The 15,805-nt window shown below is 37.5% G+C and overlaps 1 protein-coding gene across 2 annotated transcripts in view; it reads right to left on the bottom strand.

Annotated features, from left to right (window-relative positions):
- The window catches only part of SLC38A9 (solute carrier family 38 member 9), a 100,666-nt gene that overhangs the window by 20,693 nt on the left and 64,168 nt on the right, over positions 1–15,805 (bottom strand). For both annotated transcript variants that reach the window (XM_082836796.1, XM_082836797.1), the window contains 2 exons: positions 15,568–15,675; positions 256–362 (listed from right to left, as the gene is read on the bottom strand). In XM_082836796.1, the coding sequence (XP_082692922.1) occupies positions 256–362; positions 15,568–15,675 (215 nt within the window). The remainder of the gene's footprint in view (positions 1–255; positions 363–15,567; positions 15,676–15,805) is intronic.

The raw sequence follows: 15,805 nt of genomic DNA, 5'->3' as shown, positions 1-15,805 counted from the left end.
TAAAGGAAAATCTCAACCAAAAGTGTAAAAAAAAAAAAGTTTTCTTGCAACACAGTCACCGCCCACTTGTTTACATATTATCATTACTTTCATGCCACAATAGCAGAGCTGGGTCATTGTAACTACATGGCCCACAAGGCCTAAAATATTTACCACCTGAACCTTTACGGAAAAGTTTGTAGACCACTGTTTTGTGGTTTAAATTTAAAAATTAATATCTGGTAACAAAAGTCAAATCCTCAGGTAATTACTCACATTGTTTTCTTGGTTCTTGTTGTTCTTCAAGAGGGTGATAATACAATTATGAATAAAGAAAGCAAGGGTAAGCACCCCAGTCAGCTGTGGAAACTGAAATCTTATCTCTAGGAGAAAAAGGGGGGGGAAAACACATTAAAACTGACAGTTGGAAAATGAATATTAGTAGCTGAAAGTTGATTACTAAAAATCAGTTGTCTCTGTTTTGTCCAGGGAATAAGAATATTAAAATGTCTTTACAAAGATCCTCAAGGCTAACATTATACTAACAAATACTTGAAAAGGGAAAGAAAAGGAATCAAGAAATGACTACTCTGTAAAGGTACTTTATATCTGTTATTTCTGTTTGAGGTCATACAACTAGTATGTGGCAGGGCAAGATCAAATACAGGGTCTGTCTGATTAGAAAATGGGCAGAACACCATGGAGAACAGTATGGAGGTCCCTTAAAAAACTAAAAATAGAACTACCATACGATCCAGCAATCCCACTATGGTTTTCTTTTTGAAAACCATAATTCAAAAAGAGTCATGGGGGGCTTCCCTGGTGGCGCAGTGGTTGAGAGTCCGCCTGCCGATGCAGGGGACACGAGTTCGTGCCCCGGGTCCGGGAGGATCTCATATGCCACGGGGCGGCTGGGCCCGTGAGTCATGGCTGCTGGGCCTGCGCGTCCGGAGCCTGTGCTCCACAACAGGAGAGGCCACAGCAGTGAGAGGCCCGCGTACCGCCAAAAAAAAAAAAAAAAAAAGTCATGTACCACAATGTTCATTGCAGCTCTATTTACAATAGCCAGGACATGGAAGCAACCTAAGTGTCCATCGACAGATGAATGGATAAAGAAGAAGTGGCACATATATACAATGGAATATTAGCCATAAAAAGAAACGAAATTGAGTTATTTGCAGGGAGGTGGATGGACCTAGAGTCTGTCATACAAAGTGAAGTAAGTCAGAAAGAGAAAAACAAATACCGTATGCTAACACATATATATGGAATCTAAAAAAAAGAAAAAAAAAAGTGGTTCTGAAGAACCTAGAGGCAGGACCAGAATAAAGACGTAGAGAATGGACTTGAGGACACGGGAGTGGGAAGGGTAAGCTGGGACAAAGCGAGAGAGTGGCATGGACATATATACACTACCAAATGTAAAACAGATAGCTAGTGGGAAGCAGCCACATAGCATAGGGAGATCAGCTCGGTGCTTTGTGACCACCTAGAGGGGTGGGATAGGGAGGGTGGGAGGGAGACACAAGAGGGAGGAGATATGGGGATATATGTATATGTATAGCTGACTCACTTTGTTATAAAGCAGAAACTAACACACCATTGTAAAGCAATTATACTCCAATAAAGATGTTAAAAAAACTAAAACAAAATGGGCAGAAGACCTGAATATACATTTTTCCAAAGATACACAGATGGCCAACAGGCACATGAAAAGAAGATCCACATTGCTAATCATCAGAAAAGTGCAAATCAAAACCACAATGAGATACCACCTCACATCTCACACAAAATAGCTATCATCAAAAAATCTATAAATAACAAATGTTGGTGAGGATGTAGAGAAGAGAACCCTAGTACACTGTTGGTGGGAATATAAATTTGTGCAGTCAATGGAAAACTAAAAATTAGAACTACCATATGATCCAGCAATTCCACTGCTGGGTATTTATCTGCAGAAAATGAAAACACTAATTTGAAAAGATAATGCACCCCAATGTTCATAGCAGCATTATTTACAATAGCTAAGATATAGAAACAATCTAAGTGTCCATCAACAGATGAATGGATAAAGATGGTATGGTATATATACGTATAATGGAACATTACTCAGCCATAAAAAAAGAATGAAATTCTGCCATTTGAAGCAACGTGGATGAACCTAGAGAGTATTATGCTTAGTGAAATAAGTCAGAGAAAGACAAATAGTATATGTTATCACTTATACATGGACTCTAAAAGATAAAACGAATGAATAGAACAAAACAGAAACAGACTCACAGATATAAAGAACAAACTAGTGGTGAAACAGTGGGGCAGAAGAAAGGCAGGAAGGGCTAGATTGGGGTATGGGATTGAGAGATACAAAGTACTATGTATAAAATAAATAAGCAATGAGGATACATTGTACAGCACAGGGAAATATAATCATTATTTTGTAATGGAGTATATATTGAATCACTCTGAAACTAATACTGTACACCTGAAACTAATATTGTAAATCAACTCTACCTCAATAAAAAAAAATTCAGGTGTCTGACTGAATTTGTCTGACTGTGAAGTCCTTCCTCTTCTATTACTTGAATTTGCCAGAAAAATACTTAGAAAAGTCATCAGGGAAGGGAGAATTTGTCATTTAACATTCTTCAATGGCTAATCTAAAATGCATTGCTTAAAAATACTGGAAATAATTTAAATGTCTACATAGAGGGGAATGGCTAAACTATGATGCAGTTGCTCAGTGGTACATATTATGCAAGAATTATGTTCCAGAGAAAGATTTTATGCTACAGCAAATGTTCATAAGTCAAATAGCATGTATAATACAATTTTACTTTTATTTTAAAAAGTGTGTGTATGTGAAAAAAAAAAAAGACTGCAGAGATAGCCACAAAGTTTAAATAGTGGTTATCTCTGGTTAATGGAATTCATTGTAAATTAATCACTTACCTATATTCTCTAAATTTTCTACAGTAAACACAATAAACATAGTTACTTTCAAATAAGAATAATAAAATAACATTTTAAAAGCACTGCCAATTTTTGTCTTTAAGGTTTGCTAATATAAAAATGAAAAAATTTCTTTTATGTAGAAAAAGATCATGATTTACTCAAAAACAGTGCTGCATCTAGGCAAAGGAGGTGGCAAAGTGGAGGACAACTCATCACAAGTGATTCCTTAGTGTAAAAAGTAGAAATGAAAAAAAAGCCCCCTGGCTTTTTACCATAATATTTTAGGAAAGGAAGTGAGAACAACTAAGAATCAAGCAGTAGCTCTAAAAGAAATCAGGAAGTAAGATAAAAAAAATATTACATACTTTTGTTTTATATCAAGTTTTTTGTCTGCTAGCTTTCATCTGAATTTTTATCTGTGGAAGCAATTCAAAATGTATTTTTCTTAGGAAAAGTCTCTCCTTCTTCTGTCTATAATCTTAAAATTTTACATATCAGCAACAAAGTAAAATGTGGGGGCAATTTCCACTTCTGTTTTTTAAAAAACTCTTAAATTGGGAATAGAAGCATACTTTTTTTTTTTTGACATTCTGCACAAAGTGTAAAGGGTCTTATTTTTATTATGTGTTACATAGGCAAAATTATTTAAATCAATAAATTTTTAAGGAATTTCACATGTTCTGATTCTTTCCACGGCCAATCACATTAGTTCCTCCAAAGTCATAATCTTCAAGATAAGATAGCCCTTTCACTTCCCTGGTGGTGCAGTGGTTGAGAGTCCGCCTGCCGATGCAGGGGACATGGGTTCGTGCCCTGGTCTGGGAGGATCCCACATGCCGCGGAGCGGCTGGGCCCGTGAGCCATGGCCGCTGAGCCTGCGTGTCCGGAGCCTGTGCTCCGCAACGGGAGAGGCCACAACAGTGAAAGGCCCGCGTACCGAAGAGTTTGACTGTTAGGTTTTTCAGTTTATTTAGCAGCTCTGTCTTGTAGTTCTTTCCCACTGATCTAATACATAGTTCTATGAGTAAAGGAAACCACATAGTTACTCTATGAAGTGTTTCCAATGATATAGGTTTATAGAAAAAGCCCCATCGGGATAGACCTCAACAGAAGGATACTTTCTCAACAAGAAAAAGAATGATCACTTTAGATCAACAGTTAGCATTATATTTATATAATTATATAGAGCCCCAAATTTTGGGGAAGATGATAAAATTATTATTTATACATGACAGGCCTAACTCAAGAAATAAGAAAAATCTCAAATAAATGGTCTAATTTTACACTTAAAGAAACAAGAAAAAGAACAAATGAATCCCAAAGTTAATAGAAGGAAGAGAAATAAAGATCAGAGTGGAAATAAATGAAATAGAAACTAAAAAGACAATAGAAAAGATCAATGAAACTAAGAGCTGGCTTTTTTTGAAAGATAAAACAGACAAACCTTTAGGTAGATTAACCAAGAAAAAAAGAGAGGACTAAAATAAATAAAACTATAAATGAAAGAGGAGACACCATAACTGATACAATAGAAATATTACAAAGGATCGTGAGGCTACTGTGAACAGTTATATGCCAACAAATTGGACAACCTAGAAGAGCTGCATAAATTCCTAGAAACATACAATCTACCAAGACTGAATCATGAAAAAACAGAAAATCTGAACAGACCAGAGATTGAATCAGTAATCAAAAACCTCCCAACAAACAAAAGTCCAGGACCAGATGGCTTCACTGTGAATTCCACCAAACATTCAAGAATTCTCAAACTCTTCCAAAAAGTGAAAGAGGAATGAACACTTCCAAACTCATTTTACAAAGCCAGAATTACTCTGATACCAAACCCAGACAAAGACACACAAGAAAAGAAAATTATAGGCCAATGTCCCTGATGACCACAGATACAAAAATTCTCAACAAAGTATCAGCAACCCAAATTAAACAATACATTAGGACTCTCCTGGTGGCACAGTGGTTAAGAATCCACCTGCCAAAGCAAGGGGACACAGGTCCAAGCTCTGGTCCGGGAAGACCCCACATGCCACGGAGCAACTAAGCCCATGAGCCACCACTACTGAGCCTGCGCTCTAGAGCCCGCCAGCCACAACTACTGAAGCCTGTGCGCCTAGAGCCCATGCTCTGCAACAAGAGAAGCCACCTCAGTGAGAAGTCCACACACCACAACGAAGAGTAGCTCCTGCTCACCACAACTAGAGAAAGCCTGTGCACAGCAACAAAGACCCAACGCAGCCAAAAATAAATAAATAAAATAAATAAATTTTAAAAATACATTAAAAGGATTACACACCATTATCAAGTGAGATTTATTCCAGGGATGCAAGTATGGTTCAACGTGTACAAATCAATCAAATCAATGTGGTGTGATACACCACATTAACAAAATGAAGAATAAAAATCATATGATCATCTCAATGATGCAGAAAAAGCATTTTACAATATTCAACATCAATTTATAATAAAAACTCTCAACAAACTGGGTATGGAGGGAATGTATCTCAATATAATAAAGGCCATATATGACAAACCCAGAGCTAACATCATATTCAATGGTGAAAAGCTGAAAACTTTTCCTCCAAGATCAGGAACAAGACAAGGATGCCCACTCTTGCCATTTTTATTCAACACAGTTTTGTAAGTCCTAGCCAGAGCAATTAGGCAAGAAAAGAAATAAAAGCCATCCAAATTTGAAGGGAAGAAATAAAACTGCCTCTATCCATGGAGGATATAATACTATATATGGAAAACCCTAAGGATGCCACCAAAAAACTGTTAGAACTAATAGTCAAATTCAGAAAACTTGTGGGGTACAATTTCAACATACAAAAACCTGTTGGTGTTTCTATACACTAATAACAAACTATGAGAAAGAGAAATTAAGGAAACAATCCCATTACAGTTGCATCAAAAAGAATAAAATACCTAGAAATAAATTTAACCAAGGAGTTGAAAGACCTATAAACTAAAATTTATAAGACAATGATGAAAGAAAGTCACAAATGGAAAGTTATTCCATGCTCATGAATTGGAAGAATCAATATTGTTAAAATGTCCATACTACCCAAAGCAATCTGTAGGTTCAATGCAATCCGTATCAAAATTCCAAGGCATTTTTCACAGAAATAGAACAAACATTCCTAAAATGTGTATTGAAACATAAAAGACCCCAAACAGCCAAAGCAATCTTGGGAAAGCTGGAGGCATCATACTTCCTGATTTTAAATTCTAATACAAGATATAGTAATCAAAACAGTATGGTACTGGCAAAGAACAGACATATAGATCAATGGAACAGAGTGCCCAGAAATAAACCCACACATATACAGTCAATTAATTTATGACAAAGGAGTCAAGAATACACAATGGGGAAAGGACAGTTTCTTCAATAAATGGTGTTGGAAAAACTGGGAGACACATGCAAAAGAATGAAACTGGGCCCCTATCTTAAACCATATACAAAAATCAACTCTAAATGGATTAAAGGCTTGAATGTAAGACCTGAAACCAAAAAACTCCTAGAAGGAAACGGGGGGGGGGGAGGGTAAGCTCCTTGACATTGGTCTTGGCAGCGATTTTTTGATTTGACACCAAAGCAAAGGCAACAAAAGCAAAAATAAACAAATGGGACTACATCAAACTAAAAGGCTTCTGCACAGTAAAGGAAACCATTAATGAAATGAACAGGCAACCTACAAAATGGGAGAAAATGTTTGCAAATCATATATTGGATAAGGAGTTAATAACCAAAATATATAAACAACTCATATAACTCAATAGCAAGAAAACAAACAATTCAATTAAAAAATGGGGGCTTCGGGCTTCCCTGGTGGCGCAGTGGTTGAAAGTCTGCCTGTCAATGCAGGGGACACGGGTTCGAGCCCTGGTCTGGGAAGATCCCACATGCCGCGGAGCAGCTAGGCCCGTGAGCCACAATTACTGAGCCTGTGCGTCTGGAGCCTGTGCTCCGCAACGGGAGAGGCCGCGATAGTGAGAGGCCTGCGCACCGTGATGAAGAGTGGCCCCCACTTGCCGCAACTAGAGAAAGCCCTCGCACAGAAATGAAGACCCAATACAGCCATAAATAAATAAAATTAAAAAAAAAAAATGGGGGCTTCCCTGGTGGCGCAGTGGTTGAGAGTCTGCCTGCCGATGCAGGGGACATGGGTTCGTGCCCCGGTCTGGGAAGATCCCACATGCCGCGGAGCGGCTAGGCCCGCGAGCCCTGCCGCTGAGCCTGCGCGTCCGGAGCCTGTGCTCCACAACGGAAGAGGCCACAACAGTGAGAGGCCTGCATACCGCAAAAAAAAAAAAAAAAAAAAAAGGTCAGAGGACTAAATACGGGCATACCTTGGAGATATTTTGGATTTGGTTACAGACCACTGCAATAAAGTGAATATTACAATGAAGGAAGTCACATGAATTTTTTGGTTTCCCAGTGCATATAAAAGTTACATTTACAATATATTTAGTATATTAAGTGTGCAATAGCATTATGTCTAAAAAATACATACCTTAATTAAAAATACTTTATTGCTAAAAAATGTCAAAAATCATAGATCACCGTAACAATATAATAATAATGAAAAAGTTTGAAAATTGTGAGAACTTCTCAAATGTGACACAGAGATATGAAGTGAGCAAATGCTATTGGAAAAATGGTGCTGAAAGACTTGCTCAATGCAGGGTTGCCACAAACCTTCAATTTGCAAGAAAACGCAATATCTGCAAAGTGCAATAAAATGAGGTATGCCTATAGGCTGTTATCCAAAGAAGACATACAAATGGCCAACAGGTACATGTAAAGGTGATCAATATCACTAATTATCAGGGGAACACAAATCAAAAACAATGATAGTGCTTGCTTTGGCAGCACATATACTAAAATTGGAACAATACAGGGGCTTCCCCAGTGGTGCAGTGGTTAAGAATCCGCCTGCCAATGCAGGGGACAGGGGTTCAATCCCTGGTCTGGGAAGATACCACATGCCGCAGAGCAACTAAGCCTGTGTGCCACAACTACTGAGCCTGCGTTCTAGAGCCCATGAGCCACAACTACTGAGCCTGCATGCTGCAACTACTGAAGCCCGCATGCCTAGAGCCTGTGCTCCACAACAAGAGAAGCCACTACAATGAGAAGCCTGCGCACCGCAACGAAGAGTAGCCCCCACTCGCCGCAACTAGAGAAAGCCCGAGCGCAGTAACAAAGACCCAACACAGCCAAAAAAAAAAAAAAAAGAAAAAGAAAAAGAAAACTGGAACAATACAGAAAATATGAGCATGGCCCCTGCACAGGATGACAACACAATTCGCGAAGCATTCCATATTTTTTCAGTATCCTGTAATAAGCCATAATGGAAAAGAATATGAAAAAGAAGAAATAGGTGCGTGTGTGTGTGTAACTGAATCACTTTACTATATACCAGAAATAAACACAGCACTGTAAAACTATACTACAATAAAAAATTAAAAACAAAAGCAAAACACAATGATATATCACACCTGTTAGAATGGCTATCATCAAAAAGATAAGAGATAACAAGTGTTCTTAAGGATGTGGAGAAAAGGGAACCGTGGTATATTGTTGGTGGGAACGGAAATTGGTGCAGCCACTATGGAGAATAGGATGGTGGTTGCTCAAAAATTTTTAAATAGAACTACCATATGACCCGGAAATCGCACTTCTGGGTATATATCCAAAGGACTATCTTGAAGAGACATCTGCATTATGTTCACAGCAGCATTATTTACAATAGCCAGGATATAGAAACAACCTATAAGTCCATCAACAGATGAATGGATTAAGATGTGGTAAATATATATAATGAAATATTATTCAGCCATGAGAAAGAAGGAAATCTTGCCATTTGTGACATGAATGGACCTTGAGGGTATTATGCTAAGTGAAATAAGTCAGACAGAAAAAGACAAATAGTGTATGATATCATTTATATGTGGAATTTAAAAAAGCTAAATTCATAGAAACAGAAACCAGAATCCTGGTTATCAGAGGCTGGGGAGGTAGGGGAAACGGGGATATATTGGTCAAAGAGTACAAACTTCCAGTTATAAAATGAATAAGTTCTGGGGATCCAATGTATAGCATCATGATTATAGTTAATAATACTGCATTACTTGAAAGTTGCTAAGAAAGTAAATCTTAAATGTTCTCACCACAAAAAAGAAATGGAAATTATGTGATGGAGATGTTATCTAGTGCTATGATGGTAATCGTTTTGCAATATATAAGTGCATCAAATATGTTGTACACCTTAAACTTACACAGTGTTATATGTTAATTATATCTCAGTAAAGCTGGAGGAAAAAAGAGTTCAAAGTAAGGGAGCTGGAAAGAAAATTTTATATAAATAAATAAATATATATATGAAATCAACATCTTTCTTATATATCTATAATTGGTTAGAAGATATAAAGAGAAATTAAAGAAGTCCATTCACAATAATAAAACAAGCATACATATTGTTAAATACTGTTAAAGGTATTCCTAGGCCATAACTAGGAATAACATTAACATGACAAATTTATATTAAAATATTATAAAACTTCACTGTGGCAGCCATGTAAATGTACTACTCCGATATCCAAGTGAGAACCTGATGCAAGGCATGCAGTGAGCTGATAAAACTCCAGCTGCAGCCTCTTTGGGCTGTGCTGACCTAATCAAGAAGTCACATTTTCCCTGGGCAGCTCCTAGCCAACGACTGAGCAAAGCAGAGTACTTGGGCCTGACCACTTTTGCCCAACCCTAGACTCCTCTGCAGGCAATCTTTGACAGAGCTTCACATTGGGTTGGCTAAGACTTTCTTAATCTATTCCTACCCAATCCTTTCCTTTTCTCCTTTTGTAGATTTGAGCTACAATATTGTCTGATGTAGCTACCTACTCCTGCTTGCCCTCCTCTTTCACAAATGCTCCCCTGCAAAATTTCTTATACTTCTAACTCCATTTTGATGGCTGCTTACAGATATTGGAAGTTGTTTAAGAAAGCAGACAGTGAGATGGGATTTGGGCATGGGATCAGTCATCACCCATCTCTGAATTACCATGTCAGCAATGCTTTAGCGATATCCCAAGGTTCTAACAGTGTTTTCACTATCATTGCTTTTCTACAGATTCTATTGATTCAAAGAGGCTACAGCACCTCTGACCTCAACTTACCTTTTATGAGGGTGGTATCTGACTGCAGCAGCTCCATTATGAATCCTATTTTTAGGCAGGGAATTATAGGACTACTCTTCCTGTACCCTATTAACCTAGGGACACAGAAGCCTAACTCTTAGTTCAGCCAATCCCAAATAAGGGAGAAGGAGGGTCTCATAGCCAACCAGAGAGTTATTTCTAGCTTAAAATAGAAGACTCTTCATGATCTGGCCTTTGCCTCTTTATCCGTGTCTCCTATTACTTCACCAATAAGTATTCTTTCACTTCAGCCATCCAAATTCTTGTAATTTCCTAAATGGGTCATGGTATCTCAGGCCTTAACTGTTTCTTAAACATATCGATCCCTTGACCTGGCATAAACCCATTCCTCCAATTCTTCATTTAAAGAACCCCTTTTGGCCTTAAAATACTCTTATTTAGAACACTTCTCTGATTCCTAATTCGTATTTACATGCAATTCCTCTATACTACTATGTCTCTTGTGTATCTTCATACTGTGATCATTAATTCACAAAGCAGTCTTACAGCTCAACTGCAAGCTCCCGAACGGCAGTGGGCCATGTCTTTTTGGACAATGCATGACATAATCAGAGGCGTTCATTTATTTTCATAATAAAGGACTCTTGGCCACGAAAGTGGTCAACATTCTACTTTAAATGGCTCTTCAGAATGATTTTGCTTTTTGCTAAGATTTACTAGTTTTCGATAAGCTCTTTTCAATTTAGCTGATCTTTCCTGTCTTTTGGAGCGCTCAACGTCTATTACTTCTAAGATGCCTCGTGAAGCAACTTCTCTAATTAAGGCAGGTGATACCACTGTTGTTTCTAACTTGCCAAATTAGAGTGAGTGAATATCCAGCTTTTTCCAATTAACCAACAAAAACTCTCTGAGTAAATTTCTTGAAAACCTAAGATTATCTTTAACAGCTCTATTGAGATATAATTTACATATCTTTCACCCGTTTAAAGTGTACAGTTAAAAGTTTTTAGAATATTCCCAGAGTTGTACAACCATCACCACAATACCTTACTCCTTTCTATTGCCAAATAATATTCCATTGTACGGATATACCACATTTATTTATCCACTCATCAGTGATCGATATTTGGACTGTTTCCACCTTTTGACTACTATGAATATTGCTGCTATGAACATTCGTGTACAAGTTTTTGTATGAAAAATGTCTTTTAAAGAACCCAGACATTTATACCATGATCAATGTGTAGTAAATTAAAGAAGACAGATTCCTTCACAAAGTGGTTTTAAAGAAGCCCCAAACCTCCAATCATTCTCAAACTGCCTACTTTATTCCTCTGAGAAGTCATATTAAGAAAGGAAGTAAGCAGAGGGGGAGAAGATAATTGAATACATAAGACAGGTACTTAGAAAGTAAAAAGAACTCCTATAAATCAATATGAAAAAAATAGAAAATGGGCAAAAGACTTGAAAAAGCACTTGACAAAAGAGGAAATCCAAATTGGCAATGAACATATAAAAAGGTGTTAACTTCATTAGCCATCAGGGAAATGCAAATTAAAAGCACAATACCACTACACAACCACCAGCAAGGCTAGATGAAAAAGAAAACAGAAGTGTTGATTGATGAAGACATGGAACGGACTAGAACACTCAAACACTGCTGGTATGGACGTAAATTGGTACAACCATTTTGGAAAGCTGACTGGCAATATCTGCAAAAGTAGAATATATGCATACCCTTTGACCTACCAATTCCACTCCTAGGTTTATACTCAAGAGAAAGCAGGCATATATGTTCACCAAAAGATATGTAAGAGAATGAAGAGTGCTACAATAAACATAATGGTCGCAAACTGGAGACTACTCAAACGTCCCTTAATAGGAAAAAGATAAATTGTGGTATAGTTATAAAATGAAATACTAATGAGAATGAATAAAATACACACAACAATATGGCTCAATATCACAATATAATGTTGATTGGAAGAAGCCAGACACAAAAGGAATACGTACTGTATATTCCAATTATAGTCAGTCAAAAAACAGACAAAATTAATCTTTGGGGTTAGAAGTTAGAACAGGTGGTTATCTCTGCAGGGAGACAGCAATTGGTAGGGAGAATGAGAGGGACTTCTGGGGTGCTAGTAATTTCTGGTTTTGATCTAGGTGCTGGTTATCTGGTTTGTTCAGTTTGTGAAAATCTTGTGAGACTTTACTTTCTGAAAATACCTTTATTGTACTCTAACAGTTGAATGAGAGTATGGTGGGATTTAGAATTTTAAGTTAAAATAATTTATTCTGAGACCTTTGATGATACTACTATTGTCTTCTAACTTTCAGAGTTGTTGTTAAAACGGCTGATACTATTCTGATTCCAGACCTTTTGTACAGACTTGTTCTTTGTCCCTGAAAGCCCTTCTCTTTATCCCTGGTGTTGTAAAATTTCATAATGAGCTTTGGTGTGGGTCTTATTCACAATGCTGGGCATTTTGGGCCCTTACATCTAGAAACACATGCTCTTCAGTTCTGGGGAAATTTCTTAAATTATTTCTTTGATAATTTCCTCACCTTCATTTCCTTTCTTCTCTATGAAACTATTTTTAGCTGGATATTGGGCCACCTGAATTAATTATCTATTTTCTCATCTTTTCTGTCCTATTTTTTTCCTTCCTCTCTCCCTCCCTCCCTCCCTCTTTCTCTCCCTCCCTTCCTTCCTTCTTTCTAACCATCCATCCATCTGTCCATCCATCCACCCATCCGTAATCTCTAGTCTTTTGGGGAAGTTAGCTTTATCTTCCAAATTTTCTTTGAATTCTTAATTTCTATTACATATTTTATTTCCAAGATCAATTCCCCATTTTTCCTTCCTTGCTTGGCATCTAAATATTGTTTCATGGATATCACTGTCTTTTGTTACTTTGAGGATGTAATTTTTTGGTTTTGTTTTTTTTTGCTTTTGCTTTTGTAATTTTTTGGTTTTGTTTTTTTTTCCTTTTGCTTTTGTAATTTTTTGCTTTTGTTCCTTATTATTTTTCCCTTTAAATTCCCTTTTAATCTTTCTTTCTTTTTTTAAAATATTTATTTATTTATTTGGTTGTGCTGGGTCTTCGTTGCAGCAGGCAGGCTCATTAGTTGTGGCATGCGAACTCTTGGTTGCGGCATGCATGTGGGATCTAGTTTCATGACCAGGGATAGAACCCGGAACCCCTGCATTGGGAGCATGGAGTCTTAACCACTGCACCACCAGGGAGGTCCCCTTTTTTATCTTTCTTGTTTTATTTTTATGTAAGAGGTTTTCCACAAATATCTAGTGCTCTCTGTATGTTTGTTTATATTTAAAAGTGAAGCACTAAAAAAATGCATACTTAGTGGACATCTAAATGGTCTGATACAAGCAAGGTACCTGCCATTTCTTTGGTAGAACCTGAATATCTGAGACTCTAGGTCTTTCCTCTTAGGCTTAGTTTCTCCTGAGAAGAATCCTCTATTACCCTATTCTATCAGCATTTTGGGAACCAAGGAATAAAGAAAAGAGAATTGGAGGGGTAGATGGTGGGGTATGGCCTCACCATTCCGCATATATGCTTTCACTTAACCTGTTTTCAGACTAGAGGCTTATTCCTACCCTTTTGCTGTATCTGGCAAACCCAAGTCCAGAGAGTATCTGATTTAGTTTCTTCCATCTCTTGCTAGGTTGAAGAGGGAAAGGGGATGGATTATAGCTAATTATTCCTGACATAAACCTTCAAAGAATTCTCCCATTTTAAGCCCTTCTCCTTACCCTTGCTTTCAGAGTTAACCAGTTTTCTCCAAACACTCAGGCTTCAAGAACTGTGTAGTTCAAACTGGCCTCCTCTCTACAGGTACTTACATTTCAGCTTTCTCTGCTTTGCTGTCAGTTACCAACCATGTATCAGTTTTCGAGCTTCTAAAAATCTGTTGCTCTCTCTCATTTGCTATTGTCTCTTCTATAGAGCCTCTTTGTATTTGTTTTTTACATTTATTTTTTTAACGTAAATGTTTTAATGGGATTTAGAAAGGAGTGGATATAAACACATTTACTCTTAATAATTATTTATTGAGCACTCATTATATGCCAGAAGTATTATAGGCCTTGGGGACACAATAGTAATAGAGAAGTATAAAAAACAAAAAAAACATTTCTTTTCTCAGAGAGCTAACATTCTAGTTAAGGGAGACAGATACACAGGTAAAAAAAATAATACAGGTATTTCTTACCATCTGAACTTTCACTACTCGAATTCAAGAACCAAAGATTCGGAAACAGTTCTAGGTAAGTCTCTTGTTATCCTAACATCTGCTACTTTTTATCTTAAACTCAGGAGCCAAGTTGATTAGAATAACAGATATGCCTCAATATTCCAACTAGTCAGAATCAAGAACTTAATAGATTTAGACGACCAGGGATACCTGCATATAAGATTTGGTAGTGATGAGGGCTCTAAAGAAAATAAGGAACAAGAAGGAAGTGTGAGAATGGGCAGGAAGTCAGGGAAGACCTCTCTAACGATACCAGCCATGTAGATACCTGAGAAAAAGACAACAACGTTTCATGTACAGGGAATCCTAAGTGCAAAAATTCTGAGCTAGGAGTGTGCTTGGCATTTTTGTGGAACAGCAAGGAAGACAGTGTGGTTGGAGTGGACTGAATGAGTGGAAAAGTAATAGGGGATGAAATAAAAGAGGAAGCCAGGAGTCAGATCATATAGGGCCTGTGGACTATGATAAAGACTTGCCTTTATTCTGAATGAGTTGGGAAACCATTAGAGACTTTTGAAGGTTGTTTCAAAAACACCACTCCAGGGCTTCCCTGGTGGCGCAGTGGTTGAGAGTCTGCCTGCCGATGCAGGGTACACGGGTTCGTGCCCCGGTCCGGGAGGATCCCACATGCCGCGGAGCGGCTGGGCCCGTGAGCCATGGCCGCTGAGCCTGCGCGTCCGGAGCCTGTGCTCCGCAACGGGAGAGGCCACAACAGTGAGAGGCCCGCGTACCGCAAAAAACCAAAAAAAACAAAAAACAAAAAAACAAAAAACACCATCCTAATTAGCCTGAAAAACAGCAATATTAAAAGAAAAAAACCCATAAGGGAACAATGGTGTTAATTACCAGTATTGTCCACATATATTTATCACTGACTATGTTCTAAATAAGTCTCTGAAATTCTAGGGGTATGTTTCCTCAGAGAGTCTAGAGAATGAGTTCTTGATTTTTCAATTGCATTGTGACTTTAACTCCCAAGTAGAAATGACAAAGGGTACTGGTTATCCCTAACTGCAAGAAAACCACAGTAATTTCAACTGTACTCCTGTTTTTAGCTTAACAGCATTAATAAAAGTGTTCATCACAAAATCTACCAATACTTCTTTTATAGTAACAATAGTTAACTGAAGATCACATTATTGTAATTTATTAATTCTTTACTTGGGACAAATAGCTCACCTGGGACAAAAAATTCTGTTGGCATAAACCAATGAAACTCCAAATGAAATCCCAAGTGAAAAGCCTTCACGGTGACAAGAAAAATCAAGTAGAGAACGGACACTGTGCCTGTAAGGAAAAATTCAGAAACCATTTATCAACTTTGTTTTACAGACTATTTCAAAATCAAGTTTTGTTTCTACATTCTCAGCATAGTTTGGAAAATTATTACCTTTGTTGTTTATGCCCACTAAAACCC

This window comes from Leucopleurus acutus (assembly GCF_964270905.1).
Source record: "Leucopleurus acutus genome assembly, chromosome: 3".
NCBI lineage: Eukaryota > Metazoa > Chordata > Mammalia > Artiodactyla > Delphinidae > Leucopleurus > Leucopleurus acutus.
The sequence above is the reverse complement of the archived record's forward strand: the minus strand, read 5'-3'. Positions and strand labels throughout refer to the sequence as shown.